At 35.6% G+C, this 16,106-nt stretch overlaps 1 protein-coding gene across 1 annotated transcript in view; it reads left to right on the top strand.

The window, feature by feature from the left end:
* The window catches only part of GOLGB1 (golgin B1), an 83,186-nt gene that overhangs the window by 9,280 nt on the left and 57,800 nt on the right, over nt 1-16,106 (top strand). The window contains 7 exon segments of the mRNA XM_043594282.1: nt 4,957-5,051; nt 5,857-6,009; nt 6,221-6,373; nt 8,652-8,780; nt 11,403-11,519; nt 14,073-14,195; nt 15,298-15,411. Of these exon segments, the coding sequence (XP_043450217.1) occupies nt 4,959-5,051; nt 5,857-6,009; nt 6,221-6,373; nt 8,652-8,780; nt 11,403-11,519; nt 14,073-14,195; nt 15,298-15,411 (882 nt within the window). The 5' untranslated portion in view covers nt 4,957-4,958.

Raw genomic sequence — 16,106 nt, 5'->3', positions numbered from 1 at the left:
CATCAGTTTGTTCTCTATAATTAAGAGTCTGTTTCTTTATTTGTCTCTTTTTTCCCCCTTTGCTTATTTGTTTTTTCTTAAATTCTTCATATGAGTGGTATCATATGGTATTTGCCTTTGTTGGACTGACTTATTTCACCTAGGATTATACTCTCTAGTTCCATCCATGTTATTGCAAATGGCAAGATTCTGTTATTTTTTTATGGTGGCATAATATTCTTTTTTGTGTGTATATATATATACATACATACATATACATACATACACATATATATGTATGTATATATATACATATATGTATATATTTATATATACACACATACACATACACACATGTGTATACACATATATATGTATATATGTATGTATATATATACATATATATGTATATATTTATATATGCACACATACCATATCTTCTTTATTCATCAATCTATGGACACAGTTGGGCTGCTTCCATATCATGGCTGTTGTAAATAAACATAGGGGTATGTGTATCCCTTTGAATTAGTTTTTTGTATTCTTTGGGCAAATACCTAGTAGTGCAATTGCTGGATCATATGGTAGTTCTATTTTTAACTTTTTGAGGAACCTCCATACTGTTTTCCAGAGTGGCTACACCAATTTGCATTCTCACCAACAGTGCAAGAGTGTTCCTTTTTCTCCACATCCTTGCCAACACCTGTTGTTTCTTGTGTTGTTGATTTTAGCTATTCTGACAAGTGTGAAGTGATAAACCATTGTGGTTTGATTTGCATTGCCCTTATGGTAAGTGATGATGAACACCTTCTTATGTGTCAGCCATCTCCATGACTTCTTTGAAGAAATGTCTGTTCATGTCTTCTGCCCATAATTTAATTAGGTGATGATTATTTTTTTTAGTGTTGAGTTTTATACTAACCCTTTATAGGATATGTCATTTGCAAATATCTTCTCCCATTCTGCAAGTTGACTTTGCATTTTGTTGATATTTCCTTTGCTGTGCAGAAGCTTTTCATTTTGATATAGTCCCAATAATTTATTTTTGCATTTTCCCCCTTGTCTTAGGAGATATATCTAGAAAAAAGTGCAACAGCCAATGTCAAAGAGGTTACTGCCTGTGTTCTCTTCTAGGATTTTTATGGTTTCATATCTCACATTCAGGTCTTTAATCCATTTTGAATCTATTTTTGTGTAAGGTATAGGAAAGTGATCCAGTTTCTTTCTTTTTGCATGTTGCTGTCCCGCTTTCCTAATGTTTTCCTCTTCCTTATTGAAGAGAGTCTTTTTCCCATTGGATATTCTTTCCTGCTTTGTCAAAGATTAATTGACCATATCGTTGTGGGTTTATTTCTCGGTTTTCTATTCTGTTCCATTGATCTATGGGTCTGTTTTTGTGCCAGTACCATACTGTTTTGATTACCACAGTTTTGTAATATAACTTGAATTTCAGAATTGTGATGCCTACAGCTTTGTTTCTCTTTTTCATGATTGCTTTTGCTATTTGGGGTCTTTGGTGGTTCCATACAAATTGTAGAATTGTTTGTTCTAGTTCTGTGAAAAATGGTGTTGGTATTTGGGGGGGGGGGTTGCATTAAGTCTGTTGATTGCTTTGGGTAGTATAGACATTTTAATAATATTTGTTCTTCCAATCCATGAGCATAGAATGTTTTTCCATTTCTTTGTGTCATTTACAGTTTCTTTCTTCAGTGTTTTATAGTTTTTAGAGTACAATTATTTCTCTTCTTTAGTTAGGTTTATCCCTAGGTATTTAATTATTTTTGGTGCAGTTACAAATGGGATTGTTTTCTTAATTTCTCTTCTGCTTCATTATTGGTGTATAGAAATGCAACAGATTTCTGTACATTGGTTTTGTATCCTGCAGTTTTACTGAATTCATTTATCAGTTCTAGCAGTTTTTGATGGAGTCCTTTGGGTTTTTTATATATAGTATCATGTCATCTGCAAATAATGAAAGTTTCAGTTCTTCCTTACCTATTTGGATGCCTTTTATTTCTTTCTCTTACCTGATTGCTGTGGCCAGGACTTCTATGTTGAATAAAAGCAGTGAGAGTGGACAACCTTCTCTTGTTCCTAACCTTAGAGGAAAATCTCTCAGTTTTTGATGTTGGCTGTGGGTTTTTCATATATGGCTTTTATTATTTTGAGGTATATTCCCTCTACAGCTACTTTGCTGAAGATTTTTATCATGAATTGATATTGTACTTTATCAACTGCCTTTTCTGTATCTATTGAAATGATCTTGTGGTTCTTAACCTTCCTCTTATTGATGTGATTATCACACTGATTGATTTGCAAATATTGAACCATTCTTGTAGCCTAGGAATAAATCCTCCTTGATCATGAATGATTTTTTTAAAATACTAATTTGATTTGCTAGTATTTTGTTGAGGATTTTTAAATCTGTGTTCATCAGGGATACTGACTTGTAGTTCTCTTAAGTGGTGTCTTTATCTGTTTTTGAAATCAGTCTACTACTGGCCTCATAGAATGAATTTGAAAGTTTTCCTCCCTTTGCTATGTTTTTGCAAAATTTTGAGAAGAATAGCTAAATGGTATTCTAGTTTGGTAGAATTCACCTCTGACTTGTTTTGCTGGGAGTTTTTGACTACTGATTCAGTTTCTTTTCTGGTTATTAGTCTGTTCAGATTTTCTATTTCTTGTTTCATTTTTGATAGTTTATGTGTTTCTAGGAATTTATTTCTTCCAGGTTGTCCAGTTTGTTGACATATAGTGTTTCATAATATTCTCTTATAATTGTTTGCATTTCTGTGGTGTTGGTTGTTATTTCTCCTCTCATTTGTGATTTTATTTGAGTCCTTCCTTCCTCTCCCCCCTCCCCCCCCTTTGATAAGTCTGGCTCCTGGTTTCATTGATCTATGCTATTTTTTTAGTTTCCATATCATTTATTTGCTCTAATCTTTATTATTTCCTTCCTTTTGCTGGTTTTAGGTTTTGTTTGTGTTTCTTTTTTTTAGCTCCGTTAGGTATAAGGTTAGGTTGTTTATTTGAAAATTTATTACTTCTTGAGGTAGGTAGGCCCGTATTGCAATTAACTTCCCTCTTAGAACTGCTTTTGCTGCATCCCAAAGCTTTTGGACCATTTTCATTTTCATTTGTTTCCATATACTTTTTTATTTCTTCTTTTGTTTCCTGATTAACACATTCATTGTTTAGTAGCATGTTATTTAAACTCCATGTATTCGTGTTATTTAAACTCCATGTATTTGTGTTCTTTCCAGATTTTTTCTTGTGATTGACTTGTATTTTCATAGCATTGTGTTCAATAACAATGTATGGTATGACTTCAGTTTTCTTGAATTTGTTTAGGCTTATTTTGTGATCTGTTCTGGAGAATGCTCCCTGTGCACTTGAGAAGAATATGTATTTGGGGCACCCAGGTGGCTCAGTCAAGTTAATCGTTCGACTCTTGGTTTCCTTTCAGGTCATAATCTCAGGGTTCATGAGATTGGGTTTCTCTCTCTCCCTTTCTCTCTGCCTCTGCCCCACTCACACTCTCTCTCTCAAAATAAATAAACTTAAAAAAAAAATCTCTTGTTACAGTCTTTGTTTTAAAGTCTGCTTTGTCCCATATAACTATTGGTACTCAAGCTCTCTTTTGACATCCATTTGCATGATAAATATTTCTCCGTGCCCTATTTTCAATCTGCATGTATCTTTAGGTCTGAAATGAGTCTTCTCCTGTAGGCAGCTTACAGATGGCCTTATTTTTTTAAATCTGTTCTGTCACGCTGTGTCTTTTAATTGAAGTGTTTAGTACATTTACATCCAAAGTAATTGTTGATAGGTATGTATTTACTGCCGTTTTATTATTTGTTTTATGGTTGTTCCTGGAGATATTCTCTGATCCTTTCTTGTCTTTATCTCTTTCATAGTTTGCTGATTTTCTTTAGTGATATATTTGGATTTCTTTCTCTTTATACTTTGCATATTTTTTAGTGGTTTTTGATATAAGGGTACCATTAGGTTTGTATATAACCTCTTCTGCAGATAGCAGTCTATGTTACATTCAGCTGATTTTAGTTTGAACTTACTCTTTAAGAATCATCTTTTGGTTTTAGTGATTTTCTGTATTTTTCTATTTTCAATTTTATTAGTCTCTGCTCTAACCTGAATTTTTTTCTGCTTATATTTGTTTTACTTTGCTCTTCTTTTTCTAATTTCCTACAGAAGCAGCACAGGTTGCTGATTTAAATCCCTTTTCCTTTTCTAATATATGCATTTAATGCTATACATTTAAACAAGGATTATATTTAAATTTTAGCAAAACCACATAGGTTATCAGGAAACCCTCCTGAAAGAATGGGGTTCATGAGGGCACATAAAAAGAAAAATTTTGTTACATCACAGGATTTATTTGACAAAGTAGGAGAGAATAATCTTCTGGCAGGGGAAGGAATGTTAGAAGTTCATGTTTGTAAATGAAATTATGATGAAAGAAAATGGATTAAAGGTAACTTATAAGACATTTTTACTTCCCACAAAACAATTATGTATCTGTATTTTATTTAGAAAATGTTAGTGGTGGTTATTTGAGTGCAGTGCAGTTGCCACTGAAAAGAACACTATGTGACTACACTGCACATACTCAAATGCCTTTTTAAAACAATTTTTTTTAATGTTTATTTTATTTTTTTTGAGAGAGAGAGAGAGAGAGAGAGAGAGAGAACATGAATGGGGGAGGGGCAGAGAGAGAGGGAGGACACAGAATCTGAAGCAGTCTCCAGCCTTTGAGCTGTCAGCCCAGAGCCTGACATGGGGCTCGAACTCACTAACCACGAGATCATGACCTGAGCTGAAGTCGGATGCTCTACCCAGGCGCCCCTCAAATGCCTTTTTAAATACATCATCATGCTTTTCACTTATAGATGATATAGTTGCCAGTACAAGAGAAGCCTATGTCCATTTTACTGTTTATGTTTTCTTTTCCTGCAGAAATGCTGAGCCGATTGTCAGGATTAGCCAATGTTGTTTTGCATGAATTATCAGGAGATGACACTGATCAGAATATGAGGGCTTCCCTAGACCCTGTGAGTAGCTCCGTTCTAAATTAAACTGATGAGACATATATTCTGTGTTCTTCTGAGGAAAAGGAAGATAGAAGGTTTTGAGCAGCCTCCATTGTGCTAGGTGGAAGAGAGGATTAAGAAAAATATTGATACTTTATAAATGATCCTTCTCCTATAAGTTTGTAGCCTATAAGCCACAGTGATGGGAGTCAAGTCCTGGATGAGATTGGAAAGATCTTTCTCATTGTCCCCTGAGCCTTGTTTAGTGCTAGCTAGATTGTTTTAACTTCTCCTCAGGTATATATCCTGTTCCCTAGGAAAGGTTTGAATAATAAGTGGCAGTACTAGGGCACCTTTCAGGTTTGAAGATATGTTTGCTATTGTAAATTTATCCACACTTCTCTTATAGTTTGCATTGTATTTTCTGATGGTCACATAAGGAATCAAAAGAAGCCCTTTAGTTTTCTGAAAGACAAGCAGTATTGCCTAGTGGTTGAGAGAATTTTATTCAACTGCTCTCTTAAATTTAAATTTTGGGGTCTTCCACTTGCTAGTTTGTTATCTTTGCTTGCCTTTATTTTTCTCTTTGGTAAAATTAGGATACTCTCATAAATGAGATAATGTTTGTGAAATGCTTCACATTTCTAAAATACTCAATATATTTTCATGGCTATGATGATAATTATTGTCTCAGAGTTAGAAAGATTTCTTAAGTATGGAGGTGAGTTGGGGAAAAGATAAAATGATGTTGCAATGAAGGAACTCTTTTCTCTCGGTGCTAATGTCTTTTCCCTGGTGCATTGGCAACTTTTTGTCTAAATACTAGGCATTACCCCAAGAATCTGACATGGAATTTAACAATAGAACACAAGAGGATGTTCTGGAGCGCCTGGCTTATGCTGAGCAGTTGGTGGTGGAGCTAAAAGAAATCGTTAGACAGAAGGACATTCAACTGCAACAAAAGGATGAAGTTCTACAGGTACCATGGTTTTTCTCCTTTCCTGCCAAGCATTTGATAAAAGACAGACACAACATTCACTTACATTTTTCTTTTCACTTAAGTGATTAGAGAATGTGATTCTTATTTCCCTCATACTGTAAAATGATGCCTATTGAGAATAACTTTTTGTTATGTACTAGGTATGTGATGAATAAACATTTATATACTTACCATCATTGTTCTCTGACAGGAAGAAAGAAAAGCTGCTGATAATAAAATAAAAAAACTAAAACTTCATGCTAAGGCCAAATTAACTTCTTTGAATAAGCACATAGAAGAAATGAAGGCACAAGGAGGGACTGTCCTGCCTACAGAACCTCAGTCAGAGGAGCAACTTTCCAAGGTATGGTGACTGGATACAATACACATTTTCTGAGTGGAAAAGCCTCCCATTATAACAGATCTTCCCTAATCACAAAAATTTATGAAGTTACAACACTAAATGTTGTACTTTCTTATTGAGCTTGCAGTCTAGCTGGGCTCTGGGCCACACACAGATAGAATAAAAGGCCAACAGAAAATATAGAAATGAAATGTGACCTAGGCCTTCAGAGTATTAAAAAGGCTAACAGGAAAAGTATACTGGAGTGAGGAATTTAGATGGGAGAGGCACATACTTTTTGGTGGAATTTCATCTTTGGTTAGAATATTAAACTACATAGTCTGTAAGGTTTCCACCAGCTCTGAATTCTTTTAGTCAGTGACTTGACATAGAATATTCTGTATCTTCATGTGGCCATATATTAGTGGATTAATGTTTCATGCATTGTAACTGAATCAACTAGATTGCCTTGGGCTCCGTGTGAGGGGTGCTTTCTTGGTTTATGACTGTCACCTGTCACCAGCAAAACAATTTAAGATCAGGGTTAGAGGAATAAGGAAAGTGGTGCCTTTTAAGAAAGAGTATTGTCCCAACACATTACTATTGCTTTTCTATATGGTTAAACCCCAGATATTCACATTCAACCAGCCATTTAGTGAACAAGAAACTTCAGTTTTTTGAAGTCTAGCAAGGAGCTTTAGAATATAATGGAGGCCGGCATATCACATGTGCACATTGTAGTTGGCCTAGCCTTAACTCTGCCTAAGAGATCTATTTATTTTTATTTTCTTTTTCTTTTTCTTTTTTTTAAATGTTTTTTTATTTTTGAGAGAGAGAGAGAGACAGAGAGAGACAGAGAGAGACAGAAAGAGACAGAGAGAGACAGAGTGCAAGCAGCCAAGGGGCAGAGAGAGAGGGAGACACAGAATCTGAAGCAGGCTCCAGGCTCTGAGCTGTCAGCACAGAGCCTGATGCGGGGCTTGAACACACAGACCGTGAGTTCATGACCTGAGCTGAAGTCAGAACCTTAACCAACTGAGCCACCCAGGCACCCCATTATTTTCATTTTCTTAATTCCACCTTGTTCAATGTTTTTAGTTTTGGGAAATGAGGTTGTAATTGATTCTCTAGGCACAACCCTTGGGGTCACTGGTTAGCTTCCTAGTACCCTGGTTAGTCTTTTTTCTCTGGATCTAATGCTCAGAAGACATTACTTTTCCATAGCTTTATTTAACTTCTCAAAACTTATTTTAGGAGCTTTTCTTATTCTTCTCAGATTACTTGTTCATCTAGATTCTTTTCTTAGTTCTTGGTTTTTCCTCTGATACTTGTTTCTTCTCATAGTTGTGGTACCAGCCTGTCTCCCCACGTTGCTTTGTTTCTTCTAACTTTCCCTCTACTATGTTGTTAGATTTTTAAGTTATCCATTTTATACTCTGCTTTTTTTTTTTTTTTAAAGGCCTGAGACCACAACTTCATTTCCTTCTTCTGTTAAATAAGAGGGTTGAATTCAAATGATTTCTAAGTTTCAGCAATTAGTTATAGCAGCTTTATACTATTGGATACCCATTTACAGAGCTAGACAGTCTCTGGAAAGTATAGTCGAAGAAATGACAGCAATCCTCAGATGCTTGACAAAGTATTACGTAGAAGAAAGTATAAAATTATCTTGCGTAGTTCTAATAAGCAGACTTGGTTCATTTGAGGGTGGTGAATTCAGTAGGGAGGGAGAGTCTGGTTCAATCTGAGGAAGAACTTTTCGGGGGGAAAAAATAGACTTGAAAGATTTGGATTTCCCTTTACTGGGTCTTGTATGACGTTTTGCCCCTCACTTAACAGCACCTGTGTTTTCCTAAATTCTGTCCTCTGGTTTTTCAAGGCAGTGAGACTATGAATTTTCTATTAAGTTTGAGTCCTGTGTGGTGCTGACTGGTTTTGTCCTCAGACAAAAAAACCATAAAAATGGGAAACTCAGTATCATTCCTTCCAAGTATTGACTCCCTTCCAGTATCTTCCTGCTTTTGGTTGCCCTCTAGCATTTCCAAGTAGCTGTTTTCCTGTATTGTTCAGAGTTGATAGCTGTTATCTGATTGAGGATGAGTCTAGCAAGGAGCTACCTGGCCATACTAAAATGGGAAAACTCTAAGATTCCTTCCTGGTTGATAGGTCAGGTGTTATTTCTTGCTCCCATTTATGAAACTATAATCAAATAGTTATATAGGGCAAGTTAGAACAAAAGATCACATATGTATTAGTTGTAATTATTTTAAATAAATAACTTTATCTCCTGTATTTTCAGCATGATAAGAGTTCTACAGAGGAAGAGATGGAAGTAGAAAAGATAAAACATAAACTCCAGGAGAAGGAAGAACTAATTAGCTGTTTGCAAGCCCAACTTACCCAGGCACAGGCAGAGCAAACTACACAGGTAGGGGTGTTTAGTCACCTCATAATCATTAGGTTAATGAATCACTAAGGCCCAATGGATTATTATACCATAAATACATTTTTCTAGATACCCAACAGATGCTTACCTATGTATCTGTCAATTTTCTTTCTTCTTCCCTTTCCTTCCCTCACCAACTTCCCTTCCTTCCTGCCTAAGTCTAGTAATCAGTGTTTGCCATTCGTGGTTGACATTTGTGGATTCCTATTATGCTTTTTAAAAAAAAAAATTTTAATGTTTATTCACCCTTGACAGAGAGAGAGAGAGAGTGAGAGAGACAGAGCACAAGTGGGGGAGGGGCAGAGAGAGAGGGAGACACAGAATCCGAAGCAGGCTCCAGGCTCTGAGCTGTAGCACAGAGCCTGATGCAGGGCTCGAACTCACAGACCACGAGATCATGACCTGAGCCGAAGTCTGATGCTCAACCAACTGAGCCACCCAGACGCCCCCTATTATGCTTTTTTAATATATGGTTTCACATATTTTTTATTTCAGAAGAGTTTTCTTGAATTATATAGCTTGTAATATTTGGTATGTTTTCTTCTTTAAGAACTTCTATTATCTGTATGTTCCTTCTTTGATTATCTTTAGTATTTGTCACTCTTAGTTCCTTTTTCTTTCTTTCTTCACTGTAACTTTCTTTTTTTTTTCTTACTTCACTTAAGGCATTCTGTTTTGTGTTTGTTTACTTTTGTGTTATTTCTTGTTTAGATTTCTTTTTCTGAAATTTCTAATTTTGATTTATGTTGTTCTTCTGTGTTTTATATAATTTTCTTTATTTTTTAACAACTTTTGAAATACATGGCGGGTTTGGTTTTTTATTTTATTTTATTTTTAACATGTCTCAGTTCTGTTATTATGACGTTTAAGAATATTATTCTGCTCCTTAGTCTTTTTTTTAATAATAACTTTGTATGAAATTTAACCTTGATCCTTTTATGTTCCTTATTTTTGTGTGCAGTTAATTTGTCTAAACTTTTGGAGAGAGGCTTCGTTCAGGAGAACTTTATTTACTGAAGAGACTTTTCTCTCTCTCTCTCTCTCTCTCTCTCTTTTGTGTGTGTGTGTGTGTGTGTGTGTGTGTGTGTGTCTGTCCAAAGATCTGGCAGCTGGATTCAATAGTAATATAATGTAAACCACATGTATAATTTTCAAAATTTTGTAGTGGCTATATTACAAAAGATAAAGAACAGGAAGGTAAAATTAATTTCAAAAATATTTTTCATTTAGTCCAATATATTCAAAATATACATTTGAAATTAATATAGTTATTTTTGTGTATTTTTCTTTTTTTGCACTGTCTGAAATTTGGTGTGTATTTTTACATTATGTCTCAATTTGGGTTACTAAATTCTCATTAGAAATACTTCATCTCTGTGTAGATTTCATAAAATTTCCAATTGAAAAAGTAGATTCATTTTAAGTTGTTCCAGACATACTTAAACGCTCTCCAATAACTGAACTGAGGGCTGAAACATCATTTTTCGTATGATCTGCATAGGTATCAACTGTGACTCATGTTGTCTGCATAAAGGATTCAGATAAACACATTGCAGTGTTACATGAGTATGTAGGAAAAAAATCATTCAAACTGAGTGAATCCACTGACACTGACTAGATGATGTATTTATTGTAATACTAGGAATAGCACGCATACTTCTTACTTGTTTAACAATTCAAGAGTATATGACATGATGCAAAGAACTGAAATACAGTTGAATTTAATGGGAAATAATTTGTACTTTAATTAAAATTAAATTATATTTATAATTAAACTCCTCATTTGCATTAGGCATATTTCAGGCCTTCTGTAGTCACATGTGGCTAGTTGATAATGAATTATACAACATGTGTATAGACCTTTTTCTTCTGTTTCTGTTATCTCTATTCTGCGTAATTTTTATTTCACTCCTAGAAGTTTCTTCTTATTTCCGGTCTGTGTCTTGGAAGGCAGCCCTGAATCTTGGAAGGCAGCCCTGATGAGTCAGTTTTGAGAATTCAGAGAGGCTAGGCTGATCTAGCCTTTTAGTCCTTTTTCCTGTGGATCCCTTACATTTACCCAGTATTGGGGAATGGAAAAGCCCTGCCAATTTAAGCTGCTGTTCTTAGATTGGCCAACTGTGCTTTCCAGTAAGAACTTGTTGGCTATTTGGGGATTTTCCTGTTCTCAAGGCCATTACTGTTGCTCTGTTGCTGCCTTCTTCCTTTGAGTAGGCTCTTAATACCATGCAGGTCTTGTGCCTTCTGGTGGTTTGCTCTGCCTGCTTGTATTTTGGAGTTTGTGGGACTACCTTCCTAATTTCATTGTGAATATTATCTATGGGTTTTTGGTTTTACTATTTAATTGTGCTGTCTGTTTCAATGTGAGGATTCAGAGAAGTTGAAAAATTGCTGCTATTGCTTCTATTTTCCTCTGACAAATAATTCTGATAATTACTTTTTAAAAACCACTACGCACATGTAGTTCACTTTTGTGTTAAGTGGAAATTAGAAGGATATTGGTAGGTATTGGGGCAAATGAGACGGCGAGGTCAAAGAATTAAGCGTGCTAATTCTTTTGTTTAAATAACTATTTTTTTCCTTCTGTCTCTTCCATTTGATAAGCGCTCAACAGAGGTGGAAGAATTTTTAATTATGAAGCAACAGCTCCAAGAGAAGGAAGAACTCATTAGCACTCTGAAAGCCCAGCTCAGCCAGACGCAGGCAGAACAAGCTGCTCAGGTAGGGGGGAAGGTACCTCGTAATGGTTAGAATAAAGAATCATGAAAGTCTAATGGGTTATTACATGACAAGCCAATTCAGACACTTTTTTTTTTTTTTTTTTTAGTTTATTTCTTTTGAGAGAAGGAATGCAAGCAGGGGTGTGGCAGTCCAGGGAGAGAGGGAAAGAGAAAGAATCTCAAGCAGGCTCTGCACTGTCAACACAGAGCCCAACATGGGGCTCAAACTGATGAACCATGAGATCATGATCTGAGCCAAAATCAAAAGTCAGACACCCGACCAACTGAGCCACCCAGGTGCCCCAATTCAAACACTTTTGAAAACCTTAGTATATAAAAGTATAGTAACTAGAATGTTACAGTAGAAATGAGAAGGGTATGGTAGTAGAAAAATAAAAGTGTTACTATAAAAGTGTTACAATAAAAGTGTTGATAAATTTGCCATAACCTAATTGATGGCTGTTTCTAAGTTCTACAGTCCTGTAATTTGGTTTTAATAGCACACAGAAATTCAGTCTTTTATGATTTGGCTTGTGTTGTTTGGAGGGGACTGGTAAGGTAAACAAAAAGAAATACAAATGATTAGGTCCCTTCTTTCCCTATAGTAAAATCTTAATGAGAAGTTAAATTATAATCAGAAGGTTTCTTAGTATATGATGAGGAAGTGGTATAGGTTACATGATTCAATGTTAAAAGGCACTAGTATTTGACATTCTTCATATTTATTTCTGCTACCAGGACCAGACTGTTTGGACTGGCATCCTTCTCTCTGGCTGTTTTTCTAAATTTCCAGCTTGACCACCCAACCCTATATTTTTCCCTTGAGAATGCTTTTGACTCGTGAATTTGTTTTTTCCCTTGAAGTATCTTTGCATAATAGTTAATTTTTTCCATTGGGTGTTTAATTTTTTGATAAATTATAGTATTAACGGTGTTTTCTGTCCATGGATGGTCTGCTGCTATGTATACAGTTAATATTGTATATCCCGAAATCCTCACTTTTACAAAACTATTAGCTTTTATTGTGTCTGTTTTAGGCAGAAGCACTATATATAATGTAGCATAGAGAAATACAAAATATGTATTTTACTGAGTGGCATAAAACATGGAAAGCCAAGAATATAAATATATTATTAACAGATCCATCATAATGCAAACCATTCAGAATGAGTGAATAGCAAGCGTCAACACAAATGGACAGTATTTTGAGAGATGAAAGAGGTTACCATGAGATCCAAGGAAGGTACATGGAAAAATTAGGCAAAACTGTGATGGATAGATATTAATCTCGACAAGATGGGGGAAAGTATTCCATTTGTGAGGAATGGTCTGAGCAAAGTCACAGAGATTAAAAAGGAATATGGTACATTTATAGGAAAGGATACGTAGATGCATTTGGTAATGAAGGACTCCAATGCCTATATACTTGAACACAGGATTCCAGATTCATAGTAATGTCAGAATTAAGATAAAAAAATTACAAAGATTTTTTTCCTACCCAGAAGGAGAGCTGAGATAATTCAAGATGTCATAAATTGAAAAAATTAGCAGTGGTTGAAGGACCAATACAAACTGGGCAAGCTAAGATGTGGTCAGCATACTCAACTACAGATCTTAAGGAAATGAATAAGTAGGCATTCATATGCAGACAACACATGTGCACGTGCGCACACACACACACACACACACACTACAGATCTTAAAGAAATGAGTAAGTAGGCATTCATATGCAGACACACATGTGGACGTGCACACACACATAACTGCAGAACAGAACAAAACAAAAACACTGATGTTAAACAGCTCACAGTCTATTTATTTCCATTTTATTCTGTTAAGAGCCATTTACAAATAAGGGTGATCTAGAAGCTTGCAGGTAATGACACCTGAAAATAGTGGTGTCAGGAAGAGGTGGTAAGAGTTTAGAAATATACCAAGGTCTTTGGTAAAAGCAGTTCCTTGAAGATAAGACAAGTTGATATTCCTGATGAACATGGATGCAAAAATTCTCAATAAAATACTACCAAACTGAATCCAACCAATACATTTAAAAAATCATTCACCACGATCAAATGGGATTTATTCCAGTTGTAGAGAATTTTGAATAAAAGATCCATTAGTTTGAAGTTTGACTTAATAGGGCATGAGATTTTTCACTGAAAGTGTTTGAGCCTGAGTGTGATATTGATGTGCCTAGGACTTAACAGAAACCTAATTTCACTTTGTAGGTTTAATATTCTAATCTCTGCAGAACTTTTAAAAACTATACTTCTTGTATATTTAAACATTTTAGTAGCCATGCAAATATAATTTTTAATCACAATTTGTATTTAGGCTGATTTCTGAATTTGATAAGAGGATTTCTCTTACACTGGAAGTTATTGTCAGGCCTGTCTCTCTTTCAGCATTCTCATCCTTGACATTAAAAATTTAATTTAAAAACTCTATTGTCTATCAGTTCTCAGTGTCTATCTTTGGAGAATAGTGTGTGAGTTTTGTTTGTGCTATATTCGGGGAGTGTAACGTGTATAGTTTCTCTGGTGTGTGTCTTTAGTTGAGTTCCATGCAGCAGGTGGTCCGAGAGAAAGATGCCCGCTTTGAAACACAAGTTCGTCTTCATGAAGATGAGCTTCTTCAGTTAGTAACCCAGGCAGATGTGGAAACAGAGATGCAACAGGTGTGTTGCTAAAACTTAGTAGAATGACTGTCATTTGGTTAACTTTTAATTAAATTTTCTACCTTTGCATACTGCTCTCTACTTGGTCTTAGTGTGCTCCTTAATTGGCTTCTTTTTGGTGATCTTGTCTTCTGTTGCATATTAATTATTTATTTTTTCTTGTCCTTACCTTGCCTTTTATGCCTCTAACCAGGTTGTTGGTACTCAAAAGCTAAATTTAATTGGCAAATGTATGTGGTAGTCAGAAATTGGTTTCTCTTCAGTTTGCCAATTGTAGCTGCATTAAAGACCTGATCCAAAGCTTCAAATCAATGAAGCCAGTTTTAAACTTTCAAAAAATTATAAAGATGTAAAGGAGTGATTTTGAAGTCATAAAGTCTCTTATTAAATCAATTATTCTAAAAAAATTCATTGGGTATATTTTGGAAATTGGCTTCATTGTTTTTAAGTTTATCATCTACTAACTTGAAGGTATTTGTTTTTATTTAGTGTGTAGTGCAGTCTGGTAACTAAAAGTGCTCCAGTGGTATTTCATGGTTGATGCATTTAATTGTTTTTGAGTGAAAACTTCTTCCACGTTCTAAGTAATCCTTCAGAATACACCACTAAATAAAGTTTCAGAATATAGCACTCTTTGAAGTAGTATATTAATATATACATGTATCATTGATTTATTTATCCAACAAATGTGTATCGAGTGCATGTCCTGTGCATGAAGCTAGAAGAGAAATGGTTCTTGCCTGCAGAGAATGTTCTCTTTGGTGAGTGAGATATACATGTACTTATGTTACTTAGGAGTAGGACATTGACTATATAATTTTAGAAGTGGATGTTTAATTTTCTCTAATTATTAAAAAGCCTCCCTAATTCAGGGGCTTGCTTTTGTCTCAGTTTGGTTGTTGTCAGTGTACTGGAGAAGGCAATTTCGGAGATTCTTTTTTGTGCTGGAGGGGGAGCATGGCATGCTGGTGTCCCACTCTTTAATCTGTCATCTCAACATCCAAAAAACAGAAGTACACAAATCTACATAATATTTCGAAAGGTAAGCAGATAATGGTGCTCATTGGTTTAGCACATTGTATCTAAAACATTTCCTTCTCAGAAATTAAGGGTGCTGCAGAGGAAGCTTGAAGAGCATGAGGAAGCCTTATTGGGCCGTGCTCAGGTGGTGGACTTGCTACAACAGGAGCTGACTACTGCCGAAGAGAAAAACCAGGTACTGCCTCGTGATCTTTACTGCCTGTCTTAGGAGTGGAGTATTCATTTCCACTTTAGTTTCCCAGGCAGCACATATAACATCATAAGCCTTCTTTTTAAAGTTTGTTTATTTATTTATATTTTTTTTTAATGTTTATTTATTTTTGAGAAAGAGAGAAAATGGGGGAGGGCAAAGAGAGATAGAGACACAGAATCCAAAGCAGACTCCAGGCTCAGAACTGTCAGCACAGAGCCCATCGCGGGACTTGATCTCATAGACCGCAAGATCATGACCTGAGCCAAAGTAAGACACTCAACTGGCTAAGCCACAACCCGAGCGCCTCTCATTTATTTTTGAGAGATAGAGAGAGCGAGAGAGCATGTACACATGGAGGAATGGAGGAGGGGCAGAGAGAAAGGGAGAGAGAGAGAATCCCAAGCAGGCTTTGTGCTGTCAATGGGGAGCCCAGCTTGGGGCTCTATCTCATGAATCGTGACAGCATGATCTGAGCCAAAATCAAAAGTCAGACGCTTAACCAACTGAGCCACCCAGGCATTCCATAACATCGTAAGCCTTATGAGAATTGGTGCCATTTATTCATTCTTTCAACAAATACCCTGTGCTTACATGGTGGTGATATAACGATGAGCTTACCTTTTGTATCTTTTATTCTTGCTTTTATTTGTATCTTTTATTCTTGCTTTTTCCTTTGT

The sequence above is a fragment of the Prionailurus bengalensis genome, chromosome C2, assembly GCF_016509475.1.
Source record: "Prionailurus bengalensis isolate Pbe53 chromosome C2, Fcat_Pben_1.1_paternal_pri, whole genome shotgun sequence".
In the NCBI taxonomy this organism is placed as follows: domain Eukaryota; kingdom Metazoa; phylum Chordata; class Mammalia; order Carnivora; family Felidae; genus Prionailurus; species Prionailurus bengalensis.
This window is presented reverse-complemented; position numbering and strand designations above follow the sequence as displayed.